The sequence below is a fragment of the Oreochromis aureus genome, linkage group 20 (assembly GCF_013358895.1).
Source record: "Oreochromis aureus strain Israel breed Guangdong linkage group 20, ZZ_aureus, whole genome shotgun sequence".
NCBI lineage: Eukaryota > Metazoa > Chordata > Actinopteri > Cichliformes > Cichlidae > Oreochromis > Oreochromis aureus.
In genome coordinates, this window is record NC_052961.1 from 33454656 (window position 1) to 33482422 (window position 27767).

At 38.0% G+C, this 27767-nt stretch overlaps 1 protein-coding gene across 1 annotated transcript; it reads left to right on the plus strand.

Annotated features, from left to right (window-relative positions):
* The first annotated feature begins 5214 nt into the window (after positions 1-5214).
* hck (HCK proto-oncogene, Src family tyrosine kinase) lies at positions 5215-27328 on the plus strand. Its single transcript, XM_031733889.2, has 13 exons — positions 5215-5480; positions 15183-15322; positions 18005-18038; positions 18584-18677; positions 18836-18931; positions 19202-19305; positions 19791-19940; positions 20315-20467; positions 20571-20753; positions 21687-21763; positions 23607-23760; positions 24048-24179; positions 25045-27328. Exons 2-13 carry the CDS (start codon positions 15191-15193, stop codon positions 25245-25247), a joined length of 1512 nt encoding a protein of 503 aa, XP_031589749.1. The 5' UTR covers positions 5215-5480; positions 15183-15190; the 3' UTR covers positions 25248-27328.
* The last annotated feature ends 439 nt before the right edge of the window (positions 27329-27767 follow it).

Genomic DNA, 27767 nt, shown 5'->3' on the forward strand with positions numbered 1-27767 from the left:
TAACTACTAATTTTAAAAAAAACAAGTCCCAAATAAAAATAAAGCTCCTATTAAAGAATAGCTACTTAGCATAGGAAAGTCCTACATTAAAAATAGATGCTTAGTGTAAAGAACCTAAGACCCACATCAAGGGGCTGTACTACAAAACGAATTCAAGATACCCAGAATATGTTTTCATTTTCTGGCTTCACTAATCTTAACCTTGACTAATGAATAATGTGTAACACATCGCACATTAACACACACTTTTTGGAAGCACAACCCCAACACTGTATGACAGATTAGTCGTTCCTTAGCCAGTGAGCTTCCTAGTTCAAAGCCCTGACTGCACTCCATGAGCTGACCATGGAATTTTATATATATATATATATAAAAAGAAAAAAATTCCCCGCTCGCCCCTGTGGGCGGTCAATCCTTCAAGCTCGGGTCCTCTACCAGAGGCCTGGGAGCTTGAGGGTCCTGCGCAGTATCTTAGCTGTTCCCAGGACTGCGCTCTTCTGGACAGAGATCTCTGATGTTTTCCCGGGATCTGCTGGAGCCACTCGCCTAGCTTGGGAGTCACAGCACCGAGCACTCCGATTACCACGGGGACCAGTGGTAATTGTGTTTCTTCTTCCTGATGTTGCTGTCATTCTGTAACACTACATCTATCACGACGGCCGTCTTCTTCTGCTTGTCTACAACTACCATGTCCGTTTGGTTAGCCACCGCTATTCTGTATGTCCATATCTGGAAGTCCCACAGAATTTTAGCTCGGTCATTCTCAACCACCGTAGAAGGTGTCTCCCATTTTGACTTCAGGACTTCCAGGCCATATTCAGAACAGATGTTCCTGTCTACTATTCCGGCCACTTGGTTATGGTGTTCCATGTACACCTTGCCTGCTAGCATCTTGCACCCTGCTGTTATGTGCTGGATTGTCTCAGGGGCATCTTTATGCAGCCCGCACCTAGGGTCTTGTCTGGTGTGGTAGACCCCAGCCTCTATGGATCTTGTGCTCAGAGCTTGTTCTTGTGCTGCCATGATTAGTGCCTCTGAGCTGTCTTTCAGTTCAGCTTTGTCCAGCCACTGGTAGGATTTCTGTATGTCAGCCACTTCCATCTGCTGGTGGTACATACCATCCAGGGGCCTCTTTCTTTGGTTTCTGCTGCCTGAGGTATTCACTGAGCATGCGGTCACCCATGTCCAGCACCCTGAGGGGGTACGCTAAGCAGAAAGAAGGAGGACGGGGACTAGTGAGTGTCAGTAACATGGTCCAGGGTGAGACAACAAACATCCACGAGTACATCAAGAAGATGGCCACGACCGACGGCATGCCTAGGAACTTCCTGGTCTTGATGTCAGTGGCTTCTATCTTCTCCTTTGGTCAGCTTATTAACCCAGCAGGGTACCTGATCACGGGCTGGGCGTAGGTGCTGACAGCCCAGATGTTGTTCTTACCATTTAGCTGACTCCTCAGGACTTGCCTAGCGGCCTCTTTGCCTCTTTGTGGTTCCCATTTGCCAGCGGGATTCCCAGGTACTTGTAGCTGTCCTCGATGTCTGCAATGTTGCCTTCTGGTAGTTCAATCCCCTCAGTTCTGACTACCTTCCCTCTCTTTGTTATCATCCAACTACACTTCTCCAATCTGAATGACATTCCAATGTCGTTGCTGTATATCCTGGTGGTGTGGATCAGTGAAACGATGTCTCATTCACTCATGGCATCTATCTATCTATCTATCTATCTATCTATCTATCTATCTATCTATCTATCTATCTATATATATATACACACACACACACACACACACACACACATATATATATATATATATATATATATATATATATATATATATATATATATATATATATATATATATATATATATATATATATATATGCAAACCTGATTCTCCTGAAATTGTTTGCTCACAAGCGTGTAAAGAAAACAGGGACATAGACTTGAGCTACTACTAAGTTATAACATATAAAGCCTGCTTCCAGGTCCAAACTACACTGTATTAAGGTCATTAAGGTTGTTTTTTTTAATGTGTGTTAATGCTTTATATCTTGTTCTATTTAATCTGAATAAGGCCCTAAAACACTCAGTGATCACAATTGGCCTGTGTGGGTTTTTGATCTGAATAATCAATAGACTTAAGAGAACTAGGGTTAGTCACTGTGGCATCATTCATTGTTTGTGAAGTCCCTTGCTGAAGCCTTGAGCTGAATGTTTTCACCACTTTGCTTTTTTGAAACCAGATGTAACAAGTGAGGGGTGGATTTGACATTAAAGCAGTGAGGACATATTGGATGACTTTTCTTTATTTTTATTTTTATTATTTTTTTATACTTAGAATAAACAAATTTTTCAAATTAATGGCATTTTCTGTTAAGTATGACCAAAAATGAGAGACTGAGACGACAAACTCATCATGACACTTTTTACAGAGGTCAAGGCAGATGGCTCTTTTCCTATAGACCTGTATAGGACTGGAACTGTTTTGGCAACCACAAGCATCACCACCTGGTGGACATTGAAAAGAATGCAGGATTGGTTAAAACATATGTTATCGATATCATCATTCCCATTCCCCATCATCAGCATGGTCAGACATGACTAAAATTATACCTTTGTGTTCTGTTTAACCGATACAGTATTATTCACAGTAAGTAAATAAGTGTATATTGCAAGAGTATGTTGCATCATCAAGTAGCCATCAAGTAGCTTCTGTACTCTGTTTGCAAGTGATAGGGGTCTAGTAAGAGCAATTTTTTTTGCAATATTTCTACCTCCCCCTACCCCAAACCTCCCATCTCCACAGAGTGACAACCTGTAACCTGCAGCCATCCTGAGTTTAAATAGTACACACGTGTGGGTACAAGATGGGTTTGAATAAATTGGAATTATTGTTTAATATTATTTCAAAACCCATGTAAAAAAATAACCAGCATAAGGAGGAAATCTATAAAGATCACAGAACAGGGAAATTACAATTATGCAAAATAGCAACAGACCTCAGGAACAGGACACTGAATGTGCGGTTGAGGAGTGTAGTATCCAAGACAACAGTCTGCATGGCTCCATGGAGAATGAATTGATCTCATCCATGTTTGATCAGATAGCAACAATTTATTAATTCAACTGCATTTGTTTAGCATCATCTCATTTTATATTATAGGCTAAGGGTACAACAATATTAGTGAGAGAACTCCAACAACCATAGCGAGCACCTGCTGATGGTGTGGAATGAAGAACTGTGTTATAACAAGAAGAGAGCCTCTGCAGGGACTCCAAAACTGGTCACAGAAAATATACATGGTTAAAATAAATCTGTCCATTCAATTCGTGAAATATACAATGCTGTGCAAAAGTCTAGAGGCACACTTTATTTCTTTATGTTTTGCTATGATAGGGGGAAATTGGTACAGGCATTTATTGAAATATGTGTAAGGACACATGAAAATACAGTATATGAGGCAAAAACAGAGCTTTTACAATTATATTTAGCTTGAAAGTTAACACTTGCTCTGATCACCTCTTTTAGGCAAGCTGTCTTGTAATTTCTTTAAGTAGTCTGCGTGAATAGTTTCCCCGTCTTTGTGAAGAACATTTTAAAGCTCTTCAGTGGCCACTGTATTTTGTTCTGTTCTCTGTCAAGATGATTCCACACAGTTTCAATAATATTGAAATCGTGCTCTATAGGGAGCCCCATCCATTTCTCATAGTGTTCTATTGTGTGTTTTTCTATTATCCCAACGGAGCATTTTTCTCTTAGGGTTCAGGCTTACTTGTGGTTCCCAGAGTTTCCAACTACAGAATGGGAGACAGAGCCTTCAACTATGAGAAAACTCTCCTGTGGAACCAATTCCCACTTTGGGTTTAGGACTCTACTTTTAATTTTAGGCTTTAAACTTTCGTTTTTGGTAAGGTTTATACTTGGGGCTCCAGCACTGTTGCCCAGCACTTGCATGTAGGGAAACCACTGATCCGTTTTCTTAATTCTTTATCCAACTTAGTGTCCCAAGAGTGGGCAAAGCACAGCCTGGACAGGTCTCAAAATATGTCTTGATAGAGTATTTATATTAAAATTTAAAATACTTTGACGTGACTTTTGTTGCAATAAATAAATACACAGAATTTAACGAAATGAATTCATGCTAGGCCACCAAAATTTCCATGCAATCAGAAAAAGAAGCAATGACAAGTAAAAGGTTTTGCAAAGATAAGAAGTTGTTGATTGAAATTTGGACTTTTTTTTTGGTTGTGGTGGTAGTCATTTCTCCCTAAAGGTTTCATATGAATCTATCAGGGTGTGTGAGCTTGGTGTTATTAGATAAAGCTCACTCTGGCTTATTTTGTTGTTGTTTTTTTGCATATGGAAAGGCCCAATAAAGATATTGCAACCTCACAACACTTTAACAAATTACCCATCAGTGTACTCTGACTGTGTCTGGGTTAATAATTTAACATTGGCTTTTCACGGGCTAAATGAGGAACATTTCTCACTGAGGTTATTGAGAGTCACAAAGTGAAGCCTGTACCTTAGAATAGAAAAGGCTCACTACATCTGCAGTCACAAAGTCAGGTCATCCGCAGCTGCCTCTTTAATCCTTCATCCCTGTTTTTATCTAGGATCATCTTCATTCGATCCTAAGCCCTTATTGTACCTTTCTCTGTTTATTTTACTAATGTTATCCCTTTTATTCTTATCCCGATTCCCCTCCTCCACCTCCCGTCTCTGTTCATCACCGCAGAGACAGAGGGAACTTCGTTTCTAATCTAATCCTGACTCTTGATTAAGGATTATAGCTGGGAGCTTTCTCTCATGTGTTAATGCCGAGCCGCTGCTGTTACCCCGGGGCTGAACCGCCTACTCCTCCTCCCTCTGCTGCCTGGCCTGCCTCCAGCCCCAGAACGACCTGCTGAGCACGATAGCTGTCAAACTACTATTTGAATACCTGTTAGAGCCACCCCGTACATCATGCAAATGTGCCTCTCGCATCTGTGAACCTATCCATCCACTCTTCCCTGTGCTCAGCCACCTTTTTCCATCTGACCTGGATTAGGTTTTTAATCCAAATATGGCAAATACACAGGATACGTTATCAAGTGTGTAAACTGAACTGGAAATACAAACTCTCAGTAGTTAAGAAACTTGATGTAACTTCCTGCGTTTGGTAGCTCTCTGATCTGGAGTCCATCAAAGTATCAAAGGCACCAGCGGCTGTTTCAGTCAGTGAAACCAAGAGCACGATTGGTGTGAGCTTGTTCCTCTTTTCCCCACCTTAGATGCGTACAGCTTAAACTTCCTCCTGCAAGTCCAGTGTGCTGTGCTCCGCCGCCCTGTCAACATATCCGGGATGACCCACACGAGTTAGGAAGGGATGGAAAACACTTAAAAGAAATGAGGAATATTCGACACCCGCTCATCCTAATTTAGAAGATCATTTATAACCAAAGAGATACTAGTCGAAGCGACTGACTAAAGCGCGGTAAGTGTCCTGTTGTGTGTTCGCTTGAGTTGTGAGTGAGAGGGTATAATGTACAAATTTTAACAAAAAAAAAAAAAGATGACGGTAGGAAATAAAACGGTTACAATAAAATTATGTAAGACTTGGAAAGTGGATGTTTGACCATCCACAAGTTTTTAGTTTTATAAAGGCGATGCTCACTTCCAAAAAGAGGAAGTTCACGGTGCTTGACAGCCACCGCCTGCAGAAGTCACGGTGCATAAACTGCGATGATGAGCCGGTGGGCCGTGTTACAGGGATGTACAGCAGTAAAGCACTTTTATGAGAGCGTCCCGCATCACTTTCTAAATGTGAAAATCTTTTAAAACGAGGGTCTGAAGTACTTTACCGTGTTTGTGACAGTGCGTGTGAGTGGGTGCATGGGAGTTATTTTTAGAATGTCCATCTAGACTAAACCAGAAACAAGACTAGTTTCACTTCTGTTCTCTATTTATACACCAGCTTTCAATTTAAACATTGAATGGGTTTAAAATCAGAGCCCCTAAAGGAAGACGACGAATATGATTGCAGTGTGGAGAAGACAATTATTTGTATTTTCCTGCTCTTACCCCATAGATTCGCACTAAAAGAAAGTCCGGAGGTGTTAGACACACCGCAGAAATGCCGATATTACATCACAGTACTTAGCAGAGCTGAATACCCCGTCTTGTCTTGCGTTAATAGGCCTGAAGTCACTTCAGCGTCATTTTTCGAAAATGGTCTAAACGGAAAATTAAAGGGTTATTGCAACCCAGTTATTTTAATTACATTACAAAACATGAAACAATTATATTTTCTTGTGTAGCTAATTGTTATTCAAATTTATGTATTACGCAGTCTAAGTGGAATTGATCTGTTACGTATGTTATGTATATAGTATGATACCGAGTTTTACATCTTTTCCTGACATTTATCCTGACATGACATTTATATGAGTTAGTTTGTTAGTTTAGTTTGAAAGGAAACACAATTCTCAGACTGACTAATGACTAGACCCTCCTGATGGAAAGCTGGTGTATATGCTTCAAATGTGTTAACATTAATATATGTTAAGTATTCGTTGTTTGTTGGTTGATAAAGATGAAAACTGAAAATCAGTCAGTGCCCTATAAAGTCGCTGGGTGCAGGATTATCGGGTACAAAATGTCCCCAGTAGCCACTGCTGTAACTCTTTCATGCCAGATGAAGAAGTGACTCCGTGAAGTGGAAAAAATAATGCAAATTTTTAGTTGTTTTTTTTTTTTCAACTGAACTTAATGTGTTAAATTTATTGAACATGGTTTCAAATATTCTGCTAACTGATTTTAGCTTCTCAAATAAGACGACTAACCGGTTTTTATATTTATCATCATATAAGTGAGAGTACCTCCCTTGCTCATTGTGTTTTTTCAGTCATCTCTCTACTGGAGCAGCTTTGCGTGATTCACGGTTCAGCTTTTTTTAAGTATTTGAAGCAGTCTGAAGCCTGAGCGGTCTTTTTATGAAACTTTGGAAGTGTTTAAAATAAACATCGACCACTAGAATTGTACAGCATAACAGTCAATAAGAAAAAAGTCCTCTTAAAATGTTGTACACCTGACTACAGTCATTTGATCTATGAAAGATCAATTGTTAGAAGAAAATCCTCTCTTACTTCAAGATTTACTGGACGACAGGTCATAAAAGCAATAAAACACAAACATTTTAGAAATCTGTTGAAAACTTGTTTAATACAAACAAACAGAAAATATCTCTCTAGTTATCTATTTGGCAAAGGAAAAATTCAATTTTTTAATATTCAAATTTGAGCTGACACATTGGACTTCTCTGAGAAGTCAGAAATTAATGACGGATAACATTAAACCACCTAAACTAAATATTCTTTTCAAGAGTGCAAGTTCATAAGTGCAACCTTACACAGATTATAACTTTGTTACCCAAACCTGTCATACTAATACATAATAATAAAATAAGAATCAAAGCATAAATAAAATAGTTTGTTCATATAGAAAGTATCTATTTTTATTTCGTTTTATCACATTTTGATTGCTATGTGTCTTATCAGCCAAATTTATTAGGTGTTATTGAGTGCCAGCACTATACACAGATGCACAGGAGTAACCAACCAGGCTCACACAATGTCAACTTTCTTTCTTTCTTTCTTTTTCTGTCTTTCTCTCTGTTGGTCCCTTGCCAGGCTGGCAGGTGATGTTGTTATGGCCTGAGGCAGTACTAAACAGCTACAAAGACAGCTTGGCAGCTTTTTCATAAAAAAGAAAGGCCGCCCAACAAGGCACGCATGAATAATTCCACTCCTCTGTCCCTTGAGAGAGTTTTTGCTCATGTTTGTTGCTGTAGCAGACTAGTTTAAATGTAGGATAATAAATGAGATACTTCCTTAAAGCCATGAGCACTAAACCAGCCTGATACCATGCTCACCTGTTTACCTGTCACCTCTCAGACAGGTAAAGGAAGCAGATAGGCTCCAACTGCAAGTCTAATAGGATCTATAAAACGGATACGTATATTTATGAATACACAGCCTAGTGTTAGGAGTGGCACTCATTTGCATAGTATATCATTTGCTAATTCTGAGCTGGGCCTTTACACTATCAGCCATAGAGTTTGAGTCGGTTAGAAGGCACAGTGGTGTTATACTGTCAACATCCATATAGGATATTACTGAATAAGTATCTTAGTTTAATTGTTCATTACAAATTCTTTAAAGTCTGCATATTTATATCATTGAGTAGCTGCAATCAGAGCTCGTAATCATAAGGTTAACCCTCACTTATATGCTTTCAGAAGTTGGTATTATCAAAGTAAATGACTTGCTAGGGAGCCTATATGTTTTCTTATCTCGTATCAAAAATGCACAATTTGAAAGGCAGCACTGCTCTTCTGAAAGACATGGTTAATGTTTTCCAGAAGTGATGTCGTATTATAGACGTTGCTATTGAAAAACAAAGTGCTTATTTTAAAGTGTTCCAGCATCACTTATGAAAGAAGAAATTATAAGTTCCTCCTTCTAATAAAAAAATTGAATTCATAAGCAAAAAGACAAAAAAAAATCCCACCATTGGTTAAGTCAGTACACGGTTTTTGCCACTGCAGCCTTACTTGGTCTGGTCAAAACTGCTGACAGTCAGTGGTGTCTTTAAAGTAGATGAGCCAAGCTGATCTCAGATAATGAAGTCAAATTCATCATGCTATCGTCTTCATCAAGTCTCCTTTAGCACATGTGCAGTCTGCCTTTAAAGTGTTTTAATGACTGTTTATTAGGGCCGCCGTGGTGTTTAAATTAGATACAGGATGAAGAAAAGTCTCCTCTGTCAAACCATCAGTGCCCATATGATTATTTTATGCAGCAAAAAACAAACAGAGAAAACATTTTTTTTTAAATACAGTTTATTTATTTAAAAGAAAAGATAATGAAAAAAATACTGGCTGTGATTACAGTGGGACATTTACATTAAATCATAAATTCATGATAATTTTCCACAGAGCTCCAATTTGTGATGTTTTGAACTGAAATGTAACGTACAACATACGGTGTTCCAGTCATCACTGGCTGTTTATCTTAGGGCTATGTATATGTATGTATGTATGTATATATATATATATATATATATATATATATATATATACATATATATATATATATATATATATATATATATATATATATATATATATATATATATATATATATATATATATATATGATGACTCAGAGTTATGCTATTTGTTTAAGCCAATTTCCAGTCGTGATGCTAAGGTTACAGGTTCCTGGCCATAGCCTCTTTTTAACTTGAGCACATAGAAAACTCCCTGCTAACTCTTTACAAGAAAGTAAGTGTACTTCCCAAAAAGTATTTTGGGACGTAACCTAGTGTCAAACTCCACACTTTATCTTTTGTTGCTGTGATAAAAATCATGTTTTTGATGGGTGGAGATTGATAGCTAGATATAGATTTGGGATTTCTATCATTAAACGCCATGTGTTTTTTAAGATTTTACTGTTAAAGAAACAAGGTGACTTTACGGGTTTAACAAAGCCATTGTTCCAGGTAGTGCTTTTTTGAAGGTTGATGTGGTCTCGGCCACGAGCTGAGGAGAAAAAACAATGAGAGAACAGCATAGGCACAGAACTGAAACTGATGGCGTAGTCAAAGCATAAGAATTTTCCCATGAATTTGTCTTTCGTATCCCCAGTAAAAGGTGAAAACAAAAATGCCATAAAAGCATTTTTTTAACCAAGTTTTTTATTTTTTTACAAAACAGAAACTGATACACTTTCACATTTACACAGGACCCATGTTCTTTTACCACTCATTTTTGTATATTTTGATGAGATGAATCACTAATTAGGAGCTTCATTCCTTGTCTGCTGCAGAAGTAGATGAATAATAGGTGGCGAGTCATTCACAACTACTACAGATGTAGTTTTGTTTCCATTCTGGTCTGTGCTTCACATTTAGTGTAAAAATTTGTAGGTGTGAGAATCATAACAGACGAGAGGGTAGTGGTTTTGTTTTGCTAGCCTACTTTATGTACACAAGTTTGTTTTGTTTTTTTTTAAATTAGACTGTATTGCTACTTTGTTGTTATGAAGACCATTCTTAGAATCTAAAATCAATAGTTTAACATTTAGTGGAATAATATAGCAATATTTATTAAACACTTGTGTCAGTGCAATGACTATAAAGTTTATTTCTAGGAGTCAGTTGCCTCAGCATGAAGTGTTAAATCTGGGGAAGCCCAGATATATATATATATATATATACACAGACGCATCTTTGGCCTCTACTATTTATAAGAACAGTATCTCAGTATACTTGCCATATTGTTCAGGGGAGTGGCACCACATGTCTGTGGTCAGAGGTCTTTCAAGATCATCATGACACAATGAAATTACATTGTTGTAAAGTGGTTTGTTCATTTCTTTATGTATAGTTTATTTAGGACTACAACATCTTTCTGTTAATTTAGTTAGAAAAATGTATTATTATTTCGCCTAGCATAGCACTAAAGATGGTAACATAACATTAAGTTCTTATTAGGTAGAAATGGGTTAGCAGCCATAGTCAGACCCCCTTAGCAAAATGGATCCAGATCCAGAAATGGCAACTATTTATAAATGTATGTGGGAGGCCTAACAGCATATCTGAAGTTCATCAGTTCAGACTTTTGTGTGTTTTTTTTTTTTAATGACTTCACGCACTTTGGTTGTGGTGTTGTTCACGGTTATATTCGTATTTCCTAAGTACTGTCAAAGCAAGATATGTTAATTAGTAGTCTTTAGAAATACTTTCTTTTTGCTAGTTCAACTCAGTTGGCTTCATGTTAAGCAATCATTGTCATTTTTTTCTTTTATACTCTTCAAAAAACAAGTGTGTTCTAATCAGTATGTTTAATATTTATGTTAATTTTCGGAATTCTCAGAAAACACCTGAAAAAAAAGAGAAATTCTCTGATGAGAGGAGGAGTTGTCATCCCCTCTAATCCATAATGATGGAGTGGATGAACACGTTACGTTCACTGTGGTTAAATTCGAAAACTTCATTATTTGAGACTGGTTAGCTTTTTTGGGAGATTTGTTTTTCTTTTTAACAAAATACAACATTCAGGTTTTTGGGAATCCAAGGTCTTTCTATTGCAGAACTGATAATCCTCACACTCCCAGCTTTCATAACCTGGAGGCACAGTCCATTAGGATTAACACAGTTTTGCTGTCAGTCATGTTCATTGACAGAAAGCTCCGAATAGAAGCTACAGTAAAGTCATTAGTGGATTTGTTTTCCCAGGTGTTCCAGTGAAGAGTAGCATCTATGCATCTGTAATGTACGGGCAGAGTATAAGCACTGGGATTAACAGCATGTTGAATCATTTGCTACCACAAAGAATTTTATGACATAAACAGGGTTTATAAAGCTGCCTTTAAGTTTGTTTAGATCTAAAAATGTTGCGCACAGCTGTAAAGTGGCCCCATTGTGAGGCCCTAGCGGGGCATTTTAACCGTCACCATCTTGCCATTTTGAAACCAGACATGACAAGCGAAGTGCTGGATCTGAATGAGAAACCCTGGAGCACTGCGATAGCTACGGGTCACAAAATAAGGCCCGCTCTAAACAATGCACAGCTTTATCTGTCTTTCTGACTCTAATGGGCCCATACCTTATGAAAAACATTATTTTTTTAGTAAGACTTTAAATTATCCAAATAATTCACTGCTCGTGAAAGTGTTTACAGAGATCTGCTTTCCCATATACTTCTGCACAATCTGACTTTTTGTTATTCTAAAGGCCATTAGACCAAATACAGGTTTATTCATTCATTTATGCTTCACATTTAATCTTTTATGCCCTCTAGTTCATTGCCTGAGTGAAAAATCCTGTAAACCATTCACTATATGTGCAATAAGCTACTTTTAGCAAATAGACCAGTTTGAATTATCTGCAAAACAGATCTTGTCTTTAACTTTAGAGCTTAATTGCAGTAGATAACTCTTGGAGAAAAATGTTTTGCTGTTCTTTTTATTGCATTTATTGAGTGTTACAGAGATGTAATTGAAAAAATAGTTCCTGTGTTTATACTTTGCATAGGATAAGCAGCTTTTAAAGTTTTTAAAGTCACTGTGATGCTTTAAGGCTCTCACATACTGGTAGCAAGGGCACAGCAACAACTTGCCACCCACACAATCAAACTGATATTATACTCTTGTAAAGATTCTGCGCGTACTGGCGATGAGACATATTTAGGATATTATCACTGGATATACTGATATTCAAATTATGCTGCTATATGAAGCGCTGTTAGGATTTCATGCGCCAAAATCCCAGCCTGAGGACTCAGGTTTTTTTCCACTGCAGTGGTCCTTTTGCTGGCTCTTTTGATTCAGGCTGTGTGGACATGTTGGTTTGTCTTTGAAGTGTCTTGTAGGTGCGTCACATGTGGACAAGACACTGACAGTTGCATTTTCACAGAGTCAAACTCTCTCTTTTACTGTTTTGCTAATTTTAATTTTGCATCAGTAAAAACTGCGGCAGCATGACCGTTCATTATCTAGAGGTATTGAACTGAGAGTTTTATATAGAAGTCAAAGAGGCCTCAAGTAGACATCTGAAGAGGAACAAGGTTTGGAGCAGAGAAAAGGGGAAGTAAATATGTTAACGCCACCAATTTTGACCTCAGTAACACCACTTCCTGCGTCTAAACATTTTCCATTGCTCGCCACTGTACATAATTGACAGTACGGTAATGATTGCTGGCCATAATAATCTGCAGTTTCCAGAACAGATCAACAGCCAGTTGGAGAAAACACGAAAAATTCTATAACCGCTGATGTTTTTTGCTGCTTTGTGGCTTTTCTGTTTAGGCTTCCTTTGCTCAGGGCGATAATCTGCCTCTCTGAGGTGGCGAGAGATCAGACATGAACAGCTGTCTCTCTTGTGTCCTCTCTATCTGTGCATGTGCTATCAAACACAGTGTCCATCTCCTATCACAGACTCTCTCTTTGTTCTTGTTCCTGTAAAACTTTGTTCCATTTATCTGCATACACATTTACATATACAGACATACATGTGCTGATACAGTGTGATACAGGGATGCATTCCCTAGATGTTACAGATGAATAACAGAGACTTGTGTGGAAATTCTTTTTCTTGGCACATGACACAGAAAGACTTACTTGCCAAAACTGCAAACATCATCAAGTGAGTCACGAACATGTGTGAGAACATATGAATTATTCAGAACAAACAGCAGTAGTGTGGAGTTTGCAGAAGCCTGCAGTATATCAAAAACATTTACTCACGGTCATCTGAGTTTTAAGGCATCTTTCTCTTCTCAGTCTACCATCTGTGGTGACACATATATCTTCACATGCTGTTTTCCCACCTTACACACCCATTATTAGAGAAATTTCACAGTACATTTACAGTAAGAGCAACTGGGTTGAGATAATGTCTGCTCTCAGCCGAGCCTCAACTGATTAAACCCATGTAATGACCAATAAAATGTCAAAGGGACTTCATCACAAATGCCTTTTTACTCTAAGATTAATCTGCTTAATGTTAACCCAGTGAGAGCTCAATTATTATCATCATTAGGCCATCACCAATGATGACCACTGAGTTAATGTACCTCAAAGCTTCATACCATTATTGTTTTTGATCATCAACAATATTTGATCAGTTCAGGTCTGTATTAAACATAACTTAAAGTTAGGATTTCAACATGTGCAAATTCAAAATTCTCGAAAAATGAAATGAGAATAATAGCTAATAGCAAGTTGCTCCTCTTATTAAAGAATCACAAGAAGAGGTATATCCTTTATTTTACCAGGAAGTCCTATCAAGATCAGAGTGTCTCTTACAAAAGAAAGCTACCGACTGTGGTAGTAGCCACATATACGAGTGCTCCAAAGAAAAGTTTTAATGAAACTCCACTTCTACAAAGATTTGACATTAATCAGTTTTTAGTAAACAATTTTTTGGCTAATGGACATTTTAGATGTTGGTACCCTTCTCATGCATTTACCATACTGTCAGTCAGCAATATTCCTGACTCTCATTGATAGTCTGTGGAATGCCTCACCTCTGAATGGTGAGTAACATTACATTTTATGGTCTCTGATGACTACATTGCTCCTAGTCTCTTCCTGTGTTGACACCTATTTGGACTACATAGTTCTTAGTGTTACTGAAGGGTATGATTGGAAGTATCCAATGCTGCAATTGCACTCAGCAGCAATTATGAATTTCATAGACTTGATTAGTGACATTGACTCTGAGTTTATAAGTAACCCATTAATGTTTTTAAACTGAAACCCACAGGAAGTTTAGCTGTAAGATTAGAGTATTTTCTAGACACTATAAGTAATGCTGAGTTTTGGTTTGGAGTCGAGACTCCCATGTTCAAAGTAACATTGGCCCATCCATTCACCTCAGCCACCCCCCTGAGTTACTTCTCTTTTCCTTTATCCACATAGCAAAAATATGATACATAAGGTTTAATTGTGAGCTGTGATAAGCTAAGATATTGGTTGGTTTTAGTTGTTTCATGTGTGGACAATCCTATTTGGAAGTAAAAAAAAACAAAAATTAATGATTGTAAACAAATGAATATTCAGCTTATATTTACAAGGAAGGATCTGGCTTTACTTTAACTAAGCAAAGAATCCTCTGTAGTTCTCTCAAAGGTCATTTGAGACATTATTTATTAAGCTTACAAGCTAGCTAACTCTTTAAACATTTATTATGAATGTTGTGCTTTTTAAACATCCTAACTCCTTCTGTGTAAGAAAAGCTAGAAACATGTTTTTTGTTGCAGTTTTTGATACTATATTTACATAAAAATTCCACAATTCCTAAACTATATTAATTTAGTTTGTACACTCCACTCTCCTCTGAATAAAACCAATACAATGCTGTGTAAAAGTAACTGTCCCTAAACGGGCCATTCATGCTCAAAAACCCTCCAATGTGGTTAAATTAAAACAATTCTGCAAAGAAGAACTGGCCAAAATTCCTCCGCAGTGATGTAAAAGACTCACTGGCAGTTATTACAAATGCTTGATTGCTGTTTTTTCTGCCAAAGGTTCCACAAATAGTTATTAGGTTTAGGGGGCAAATACCCTGAAAAATATTGCTGGTGTCCAAGCTCTCACATCTTGCTGTTTCTCCTCCTGTTGTTACCTTGCAGAATTCACCATGGGTTGTGTGGGCTCAAAAAAGGAGCAAGAGCCTCACAGCAAAGGAACAGGTAATGATGATCTGCAGAACCGAGCACAGACCGCCCACTATGTCAAAGACCCAACCACAGGAAACTCTGGGAATAAAGCTGTAAGTAGTCCATTTATGTTACAACATAAAGTGTTTCATTTTGTTAGCCTGTAATTAACCTCTATTACCGCCACTGGCTATATGTTAGGTTCTACTAGATGACGCACTTAAATAATGTTAAATGTAACATTTACTGGTCTAACTCACCACACTATTAGCAATATAATTTTACCATAATTGTTGATTGAACTTGGACTGGAGTCTATCCCAGCTGTCATAGGACAAGATACAGGGTACACCTCTGACGGGTGACCAGTCCATCACAGAGACAGAGACAGACAGCCATTTATGTTCCCATTTGCTCCTACCACCAATTTCTGATCATTATTTACTTTAGTATTAGGTTAGGCCCCAGTCACACAGGCCTTTTTCAAAGGAAAAATTTGTATTTTCCAACCAATATGCAAGTGGTTGGAGGCAGTCATTATGAAAGCATCAATACAGCTCAGTAACCCTATTGTAACCACCATAAAAAAAAGTTGACAAGTGATTGATTGGTGTGCTGCACCAAAAAACCCCTGCTTTGGTCACCAGGCAATCGCTTTAGTCACCCAAAGGTTAACAATCGCAGCTTGTGTGCAACCTATAGACAACTGGTGCTGCGCGCTGTAGCACTCTCTTTGTGGCCAGTGAAAGGCAGCAGCCACTCACCAACCAGTCGAGGAATACGCAACTTCCCCTAGCGAGTGACTGTTGTAGCTACTTAATGCTACTGGGCACTTTAACCCAGTGGCTTTTAACTTAATGGTTGTTCACAGATTGAAAATGATAACATACCATTATTTTTCATATGTGCATTCCCTTTTTTCACATAATGTAATCTTTTTGAGAGAAGTGCTGGATGAATGTACCTCTTTTGTTTTAATGTTTGACGTCTTAAAATAAACAACAGCTGGTAAATAAGTGCAGTAGCTTGCAAGCATAAAGTAGAATCAAACTGAAATATATTTGTAGTAAATAAACAGAAAGTACATTCCATTTTTTGTTTTGGTCCAAATAAAAGGGGCAGACAGATTTTTGGCTTTAAAAGACAAATATTTATGATTCATAACATATTACAAGTATTTACTTTAGTGATACAGAAGAGCAAGAACACATTTCACTGACTCAGAAGTGATAGGAGTCACTTCTCCTGTGCTGCTCAACGAGGATATATGCGTGACAACACACACTCTTAACTTGAGCCTGTGACTTGTTGTGAGTTTGCATACCGGCCAGACTTTGATCTGTGGCACGGGTAAGCAGCAGTGCTGCGGTCGGTAAGTGCGGTTCCTCCGGCTACTGTTTCCTGTGTACTGACTATAACATCTCTTTCACCCTTAGTCAAGAAAGAGGAAGTAACAGAAGCAGAAGCAGAGCACAGCAGTCAGCTAGGAGATGTAGAATGAAAAGGGATAAGTCGGCTCTCGACATGCACATAGTATTCTTTTAAAGATGTCTAAATATACAGATGTTACATCTACATGCCTGGTTTCTACATAACTCTGTTTATTTTTACCATTGTAAAAAAATAAACACTTTGTGTCAAAAACTGTGTGACACAAAGAGCCGACTTAAATGTCAGAAACCTCGAACAAAATTAGCTCTACACCACATTTAGATTTCTAGATTTGATATGACAAAGTCCTTCCTTCCTTTGAAATGTGTGTTTTCAGTAACATGCCTCCAGCATGGGGTTTAAAAACATAAACCATGTCGAATAAGAATCAATTATTTTATTGAAATAGCACATTAATGTGCTTGAAACTAATAAATACATTTGCAATGAAAGAAAAGCAATTGATCAAGCTTTATCTATAGGACATTTGTCAAACTTGAATCCTGGGTAGCATATCCTTTACACAATTTTTTATAATAAAAGGGAGGGCTCCTTTGATATTCATTTTACTCACAGAGTCATCAAAATGTATAGATGGACAGAGATATGATCCAAGCTTTCCAATGTAAGATGCCTTGAGATGATTTGACACTTTATAAATAAAATGTAATTGACTGATTAAAGTGATTTCATTGCGTGTATGTTCACTGTGTGCCTCTGTGAGTTGTCACAGAGAAAAGCCCCTATAACTGAAAACTCTAAACACCAAATTGCAAACAACTGATGTAGAAAAACAACTTTTCAGCAAATAAAGAGCTAAATATTTCCATCAGGAAACAGAAGAAAATATAGAGGGGATATTAATCCAGATCTGGATTACTGAATTTCCCTCAGAGTGCTTTTTCAAGATGAGATATGCCATACTATATGTTTTCTTGTTTAGCATTTTGCCTTTATTGGATAGAGATAGTGGAGATGGAGAGGACAGCAGGGAGAGAGAGAGGGTAAGACATGCAGCAATGGGCCGCTTCTTTCTGGCCATGAGGCATGTGGTTAACGACAGCACTTAAGCTATGTCATCACACACAGTCAATTCATAACCCGATTTTTTGGATTTCAGATTACTTTGATTTCATTCAAATTTTACAGTAGTTTATTATTATTGAATTTGAAGAGAATAACTAAAATGATGTGACACCATAATACCACCAGGAAGTGGGTGGACAACAAGTCCAATTTTTAACTGCCTGTTAGTGTTTTGTGCAGGGTTTGCCATAATTACTACAGCTTTAAAAGATTTTCTTTTAGATTTTGAAATTATTATTTGAAAGAACTTACTTTTTTATCTATCTGTCTTTCCACAGGCCAAAATGCCTTCCAATGCAAACATTGCAGATGGTGAGTCTCACTCTATACATACAGCAACACTAACATGTCGGGACTTCATTCCACATCTTTTATTAAAGTAGCACGTTTAGCCAGTTACAGGTGTTTTCCTTGCCATCACAAATATATGTCAAAGATATATGAGAACAAATATGTCACGTTTAAAAAACCTAGATGTAGGTCAGTGTTGGTTAGATGCAGAAAGCTATGTCTTTTATGCCAGAAAGAGGAAGAAGACTCAGCGTGTGGGTGCAGAGCGATAACCCCTCACACTGCCTCACTACGCAGGCCTTCAAACTAGCCCTATTGCTATTATTATCAAGCATACAAGGAAGTCAGTCTTGTAGCCAGAAAATGGTGAACCTAGTGCTAGCTTAAATGCCCACTGAAACAAACAGAACAATCAGTCGCTCTCACATATTAGCAGTACTGGCCAAAAACCTCATGCACATAGATTTAAGGTGACAATGAAAAAATGAAATGAAAAAAAGTTTTACTCTGCACATGACAGCAGCAGTGCATGAGGCCTTCCTCTGCTTTCTTTTTTTCTGCTTTAGGGGAGAGTATTGCCATGGCACTGTACGACTATGAGGCCATTCACGAGGGAGACCTTGGCTTCAAGAAGGGAGATAAGCTGAAAATCTTAGAAGAGTAAGTTCAACCACAAAAAAGATGGTTTTTATTATTTGCGGTTTGAAGACTTATCAGGTTGTTCCGTGTTCCAAATTTAGTTTTGGGACTTGTGACACTTCTGACTTGTCATGTTTCTGTTAAGTCTTTACAGATGGTGTCTTTCACTCTCTCTGCAGATCAGGCGAGTGGTGGAGAGCTATGTTAATCAGCACAGGTCAGGAAGGCTACATCCCCAGTAACTATGTAGCCAAAGATACTCTGGAGGCAGAGGAGTAAGCAGACTCACACTGAACAGAAACACACACACGCACATCCACTTGTGTACCATGCTAGTAAAACGAATAATATGACATAGTGTTATTATTGATAATAGGGAAATGAGCATTATGTAAGCTAAACATATTTAAACATACTTAGATGTCACGTTTTTAAACTGAAAATGAACTTGGTAACACAGCACACAATATGAAAGTAAAATGAGGGCATGTAAAAAATAGCCACTAAAAGGTTTCAGTACTGACTATCTGTTTCCTACTGTTAAGGTGGTTCTTTAAGGGCGTAAGCAGGAAAGATGCTGAGAGGCAGTTGCTGGCCCCTGGGAACAAAATTGGATCCTTCATGATCCGAGACAGTGAGACTACCAAAGGTAAGTGATGTATATTTGAGAAAGACACTCTTTGTTCTTTTGCTGGCTAAGAGAAGAAAGTTGAAACATGGACTAAATCGTACATTAAAATAATAATATTAATATTTCTTTGTAACAAAGGACAGTATATACGTGGGCTAATTGCTTTAATGTTAATAGTTAGTTTTAGTTAGTTTTATGTTAGCATTTAGAGTCATAACTATAGAAGCGATAAAAGGAAATATGAATAAGAAATATGCACGAAAATGAATGCTACATTTCCAAAGTGTCTGAAGACTAGACACATGACTTCCTGTTAACACTAGCGTGAATAAAATTTAAATTGTGATGAAATGTCCATGTGATGCTCACAGCTTTTTCTGCTTCCTTAAAGGAAATGAAAACAAGAGAAAATACACTCCAGTTCAAGCTATATCTCTTGTGTGTTGCTTTAATTTGCTTTGGAAATTCCCTGTGGATAAGATGCTGTTTCTCCTTTTCCACAGGCAGCTACTCTCTGTCTGTCAGGGACAATGATCCTCAGTCCGGCGACACAGTGAAGCATTATAAGATTCGTACACTGGATAATGGAGGATTCTACATCTCTCCCCGCATCACTTTCACCACCCTGCAGGAGCTGGTCAGCCATTACAAGAGTGAGTTCTAACTATGAACAAATCTCACGCTCTAGTCCAGTGCTGACTCATTCGAACTTTTCACAGCTGTGCTCATAGTGTTTTAATAGCACTGTTAGGTTCTTTTCTGTCTGCATTAAAATGCTGACATTGGGACTTCTTGGGGGCTGCCAAGCAACTCCAGCTTAGTTTGCATTCCATTAAACATTATTCTAATAGTAGTGCAGAGCACACTCTGCTGGCCAACTTTAATATGGCAGCCTTTGTGGAACATTGCATTGCTCTGAGAGGAGTACTACCATCATGATTTCTCAATAGCATTATTTCTTATTTTATATTTTTCTACCACAGAGGTACAAAATCAAATTGCTAAATATTCATTCTGCTACATACAGAGCAAGGAGATGGTCTCTGTCAGTCCCTGACCAACCCATGCTTGAGTCCAAAACCTGAAAAGCCATGGGAGAAGGATGCGTGGGAAATCCCAAGATCTTCACTCAAACTGGACAAGAGGCTTGGTGCTGGCCAGTTTGGAGAAGTGTGGATGGGTGAGATAGATTTTCATCATTGTAGAATCCATTTGTTTATTGTGATGTTATATAGAAATCCATTTTCTAATTGTAATTTTTTTGTTTGTTTGTTTGTTTTAAGCCACATACAACAAACACACCAAGGTAGCAGTGAAGACCATGAAGCCTGGCAGCATGTCAGTGGAAGCCTTCATGATGGAGGCCAACCTCATGAAGACTCTACAACATGACAAATTGGTTCGACTTCATGCTGTCGTCACCAAAGAGGAGCCAATCTATATTATCACAGAGTTCATGGAGAAAGGTGTGTGTGTGTACCTGAGTGTGTATTTTGATTGATGTCAGCGATTGCTGCAACATCTTTGAAAAATGTTTTCCCATGACATTTACATTCCAAAATGTTTACACTATGTTACACTAAAAATGAAGGGAGATGCTCTTTGCTGTGAGGTAAAAGAACATTTGAAAAAGATAAGATAAGATAAGATAAGATAAGATAAGATAAGATAAGATAAAACTTTATTAATCCCTCGGGTGGGTTCCTCTGGGAAATTCGGTTTCCAAAAGCACAGCACCGACAGAAGTTACAGAACGTGAGCAGAATATTATATATATACACATATATAAATACAGAGACATATATAAATAAAATATACGAAAGGGATAAATAGAATAAATAGGAATAAGAATACAAGGGAATTGCACATTTCAAGTATTAAAGTTTATTGCACCATTGACTATTAACAAAAAGTATTGCACAAAAAGTATTGCAGAGTGAAGTGGAAGTGAAGAGGCACTACAGCTTAGTTGTTCCCCCCTCCTTTGTCCTCCTGTTTCCCCTCCCTCTCCCCTCCAGAGAGGAGTCTGATGGCATGTGGGACAAAGGAGTTTTTAAGTCTGTTGGTTCTTGTCTTTGGGAGAAGCAACCTGTCACTCAACAGACTCCTCTGGTTGTTTATGGCCGTGTGCAGAGGGTGCCCAGCATTGTCCATAATGTCCATCAATTTTTTTAGTGTCCTTTTCTCTGCCACTGACACCAGAGTGTCCAGCTTCATGCCAACCACAGAGCTAGCCTTCCTGATGATCAGTTCATCAGGAAGGCTAGCTCTGAACTGAACTGAACTGATCATAGCTAATACAAGCAGTGGCTATGGTTAAAATGGGTGATAATAATAATTATCAGTTTAATAATTAATACCATCTGTATGTTAATACTTTTGCATTTGTGTGCCTACAGGTAGTTTATTAGACTTCTTAAAGAGTGATGAGGGCAACCGAGTCCAGCTTCCAAAGCTCATTGACTTCTCTGCTCAGGTGAGAATTTCTTCGTCACATTTAGTACCGGTGCATTTGCAAGCTTGTCCCACCTGTTTCCCTGGTTTTCTGGCTGTAAATGAAACTTGTGCTTGTATGCAGTGCAAAGCACACATTCGAATATTAAAATCATTTTCAAGGTTCAGCTCTTGTGTTTATGTTCTCAGTGAGAAATTCTAACTGTAAAACTGAGTAAAGTAAAATGATTAAGACTCCCTAAAGGGTAATGTAATGGTACTGGCCTACCAGTAACACTGAACAAAATGGTCCAACCAAAGTGTTTACAGGTTACATTGTGCCATCATGCTGAATATTTTAAGAATGAACGTAAATCTTCAAAAACAGACATTTTCTGTTACACATCAACAGGATAAATTAAAATTTTCAAGCATACCATTTCTTTGAAGCTAGTGTACCTTGAGAATATGTGCTTATTTTACCCTGATTGGCTAGTTTACTCTAATTACCATTCCAGTTAAATCCTATTTAGTTTTATCTACATATCACCAGTTTGTGCTAACAGTCACTTCTTTAGCAGTAAACACAAAGCATACACACTCACCAGCCGCTTCTTTAGTTACGCCTTGCTAGCACTTGCATTCAGAGCTGCCTTAATTATTTGGGGCATAGATTCAACAAGGTACTGGACACATTCCTCAGAGATTTAGGTCTATATTGACATGACAGCTTCATGCGGTTAACGCAGTGCATCTATGATCAAAATCCCCAGTTTCACCACATGCCAGAGGTGCTCTATTTGATTAAGTTCTGATCACTTTGAGGTCTTTTGAGTAGCCTAGAGTGAACTCATATTCTAAAAACCGCTTTGAGATCATCTGCAAGCAGATATGAGAAGATACACACACTATAGTCATAAAGGCATGGTCATGCTTAGCAAAAACATTTTAATTAGATAAGCAGTGGTGGTTAAACAATGCTTAGTTAGTACTAAAAAAATCAAACTGGGCCAAGAAAATATCCCTCACACCATTATACCACAATCAGCAGCCTGCACTGTTAACAGAACGAATGCTCTGATGTTGTTTATTCGTAATTCTGACCCAAGGATGCAATGTTTTTCCAATATACTGTTATCCAATTGACCTGCATGACCTGCAGCCTGTTTCCTGTTTTTAACTGACAGCTGTGGCATATAGTATGAAGTAGTTTTTGCTACAGTAGCCCATCTGGTTCAATATCTGTGTGTTCAGAGATGTTCTTCTGCTTACCATTTTGTAAACAGTGGTTAAAGTTGTTAAACTTCATATCAGTTCAGAGCAGTCTGGCCATCCTTCTCTGACTTCTAACTTGACCATAGGCAAGCCATTTTCACTCAGGGAACTGCCACTTGCTAGGTATTTTCTCTTCTGCACTAGAGAGGGTAATGTGGGAAACCCCCAGTAGATCAGCAGTTTCTGAAATACTCAGACTAGCCCATCTAACAACTATACCACCTTCAAAGTACTGGACAAATGAATGAGACATCCAAGTTTTGCAGTTAATCCGTGGGGGTGTATGCATATTTGTTGCTGTTGAGGTGGTTCCTATTAAATACAAAGAACAGAGAGAGAAGGGGAAGGGAAAAAGGTCACCTGCTTTGATTAAATCATACCATGACTGTTTATTGGTCAGATAGCAAGAGAGGCTGATCTTATCAAGCAGTAACACAAAGGTGCTAAAGGGAAAGAGTACCCATGTGAATCCTCATGCATATTATAGCAAAATATCTGTTGCTATTATTACCAGCAGTAAAATGAACTGAAAGAAAAAGGGAACAGTGTTTCCTTGCCAGTGATATTAATTTTTGGCACCATCTTTTGTTCTCTGTCATTTTTGTTTCTAGATTGCAGAGGGGATGGCCTACATTGAGCAGAGGAACTACATCCACAGAGACTTGAGAGCTGCCAACATCCTGGTCAATAAGGCTTTGGTGTGCAAGATTGCCGACTTTGGCCTGGCTCGTATCATTGAAGACAACGAGTACACAGCCAGGGAAGGTACAGTGCAATGTTTCCTGTTACAAAAGATCTGGGCAGGTATCGTCCCAGAACAGATGAAATAGCAGCAGTCATGGTTTCATCAATCAAAGGGAAATGACTTTGTGTCAGTGAAATATCAGAACAAAATATCAAAACAAGCAGAGAATGACGATAAGAGCGACTTACCTCATGGTTTGCACATTGTAAACATGTGACCAGGAGATCCGTATCCTTAGGTGACAAGTGATGTCTTACTGTCAACATTAGTTCCTAATCTAACTGGGTTTTCAATTATTTCCAACCAGGTGCTAAGTTCCCCATTAAATGGACAGCCCCTGAGGCCATAAACTACGGTTCTTTCACAATCAAATCTGATGTCTGGTCCTTTGGCATCTTGCTGACTGAGATTATCAGCTATGGGCGTACACCATACCCCGGTAAGTGGAAAACACAAGAGTTTGACACAAATCCCATGAAAAGCAAGACATTTGCACAAGTAGTTGGCACACAGGAGAAGCTTACTTGGTTGAAAGTGGCCTACTAAAACAATTAATAAAGCTAACATGCTAGCATGGGATTTTTTGAATATATAAACATGGCTGTATAAAAAGTGAGAAGGTTACCAGAGATATTCAACACGAGACTTTATTCTTAAGGAGGACACTAAATAATCTAAAGAATGTTAAAAAACAGACATATTGTATTAAAGAAGATGAACAATAGTAGTGTTCTTGCTCTGATACACACAAAGTTGAGGTAGACAACAGTCGGGTGGAGCAGCAATTTCAGAGGCATGCTTTGAATAACAAATCCTGTCTTACTGTATGTATAAAGTACGTGTAAGTGCTCTAGTTGTTTCTATCAGGTATTGCTAGCACTTGCTTGTTAGCTTCATTGGCAGATTGCATTCTTACCATACTGTAATAACAAGTAGGAAGCTAGTTTAGGTTAACAAGTGACTTCTTTGAGTTCCTCTTAGTACAACTAAGAGTAAATAAAAGTTCATTCGCTGCAGCCAAATCAGCTTGAGTGGAAAACTATAACATAGCTGCCTTAGTTTGGATTGTTATTGTCATGAAGGGAGAAGCTATCCATAGCCTTTAGATAAACCTATCCATTAACAAAGACAGAGATTTTCCATAAGTATTTTTCTTGAGTCCATCCTGTAGTTTTTGGTCTGAATCAAAGTGGTTCATCGACCAACAAATCAAATGAGCCATCACCTTCACCACAGCACTCTAGATTGTCTTACTCCTACATTACTCCTATTCTTTTGACTTTTATTTGTTCCATTATTTTCAGGTATGACCAATCCAGAAGTGATCCGCCACTTGGAGAAGGGCTACCGAATGCAACGTATGGATAGCTGTCCCAAGGAACTATATGACATCATGATGGAGTGCTGGAAGAACAAACCTGAGGACCGCCCCACCTTTGATTACCTGCAGAGCGTCCTGGAGGATTTCTACACAGCCACAGAGAGCCAGTATCAGCAGCAGCCATGAGGCTAATGTTTCAGAGCACCTCCATTCACACCTACTGTAACTTCTACAGGAAGCAATGCAGCTCAGGTCACACACACATATATACTATCTCTACCGTTCTGTCTATCTGCCTCTCAATCTCTTTCTAATTTATAAACATATAATGCTTAGTAATAAGGGACTGTACAGCAATTATAGATGGATGAAAGTTTTCTTTAAGGAAGCAGCCACAATGTAAGATTCTTAATTTTGTTAATAGTCCCACAGGTTTGTTATATCTGCAGCCTCTGATATAATAAGTGATGCACAAATACATCCGTCATTTGTACCTGTAGTCATTTTTTTGTAGTCATTTTATTACAGACTGCACGTATCATGGATTACTGTAAGGATGAGGAATGTTACGCACAGGACACATTGTCTGACATTTTGGGATGGGTGAGTTGCATTACTTCATTTTGCAGGCGAGGCATGGGTTAGAAGGACCAGAAAGACTCTCCTGAAAAGCGTATTTCCAGGAACTCTGGAGGAATTGCAAAACCAGAGTCTACATGTAGTCTACATGTTCCAGGGAAATAATTTTACCTCCAAAAACCTCCCCCCACAAAGTCCAAGAACTCTAGATTCCAGGAACTTTAGGGGTGGAGCTTTCCGTTTTTCAACCTTTCTGTTTTCTAGAATAACACCAACTTGTCTGAACTGGAGGAGTTTGTGGTATAGCTCTATATGATGGTATAGTGCTTCCAAGCGTTTCCACATGCAAGCAGACTAGTTTACCTAACCAAAAGGAGGTCTAGACTTTCATAACCAATGCATGACGTAACCTTTTAGTTCCTTGAAAAAAAGATTCCTGGGTAATATGTATATGCACTGCACGTGAAGAGCGCCTGCAGAGTTCAGAATGGCGAATTTGCAAGAGACAGAAAACTATTTTACTAAACAAAAACAAACTATAAATAGCCCTGCGTGTTTTTGTTCTTATCAGCACTGTAATTTGTGTACAGTCCCTAACATTCGAATGCCTTTGAAGGGTTTTTTTTAAGCTCATATTAAACCATAACTCTCTCACTCACAAAATATTATGGTAGCACAAACATGGCCCCATTCACAAACACCTGGAGATTGCTGTTATGCTCTAGCGCACATTGTCCAGCCATCAACCACAACACAGATGTTCACAGGAAAATGTGTCCAGCTCTGATAAAACTATAATCAAACAAGCAATCCTGCCACTGCTCACCATCCTCCCATAAAACTGTGGTGTTTCACAGGAAAGCGGGTATTGTCTGGCTGGTTGTGCTTAAATGTACTATTTATACTTTTCATTATGCTGTGGATTCAGCATTACTTCTTTATAGTGCCTTTTGCAGTGGATCTTTCTTGCATATTCTGTATAGACATTGATATATATGAAGAGATGCAAAAATTCAGGGTCTTTAGCTAATGATACTTGATGATTCCTAAATGTTTCTCTTTTATTACTTAAATTATTGAGAAAGCAGTGCATAGGTACATTTCACATTATACATTTTTAATTTTATGATCTGAACGCCATTGTATCTTCAATGGAAGTGTCTTCCTAACAACAAAAGCCTTTTTTTTCTTTCTTTTTTGTGAAGGAACGATGACTGCTCTATTTTATTTTCATTATGTATCTCATCTTGAAAATAGTAGATTTCTTGCACAATACAACAAGCATTTTCTTCTGTAGTTGATCAGTAATAGTAAATCATATACTAAAAGCAATGCTATGTTTACTACTTGAGTGGTTCTAATGCATTTCAGGGGCCCCAGATGTCACGGGAGCTTTTTGAGGGAAATGTAAGATTTCATGATTTCATGCTGTGACAAATTTAATGCCATTCATAGAGTGGGAACTGTGAGCAAAACATATGAGAGCTTTTTTCCTTATATAAAGAGGTATGATTCATTAACAATGGTGACTAAATCATTGCCAGCACTGTATATAGTTATATTCACAAAGTTGAGGATATTTTAGTGTTTTTCTTAATTCTTCGATATAAAACCCTTGTAATATTTGTGAGATGCTTGATTCTGTCAATGCAACTGTCATGAAACAGAATAAACTACTTTAAAAACTATAAGTGTGTATTGATGTAACAGCAAGCAACATATTTTAAATGTGACTCTAGCAGTGAGGTACAGTGTGTAAAACCTGTGAGATACCTCACCATGAACCCAGACATATGCTTAATTAAAAGTACTAGGTCTTACATAGTGAGAGTCTGCTGGGGCCTTAGACAAAAAATTCATAGAGGGGTCTCCAACCAGATTTGATCATCGTTATGTTATAAATAATAAAGTTAATAATTGTTTATTTATGTGAATTTTCCATTGACTGGACAGAGATGGTAACAAAATGATATATTGTATAACAAGGAATTTAGAATGAGCTACATATGCAATATAATTAGCATTATCAGCATTTTGGGTTTTATTCTCTTTTGCTGCTTGTCCCAAAAACTGAAAGGTACAGTGTGTAAAATTTCATCGTTAGATATCAGTCAACTGCAATCAGCT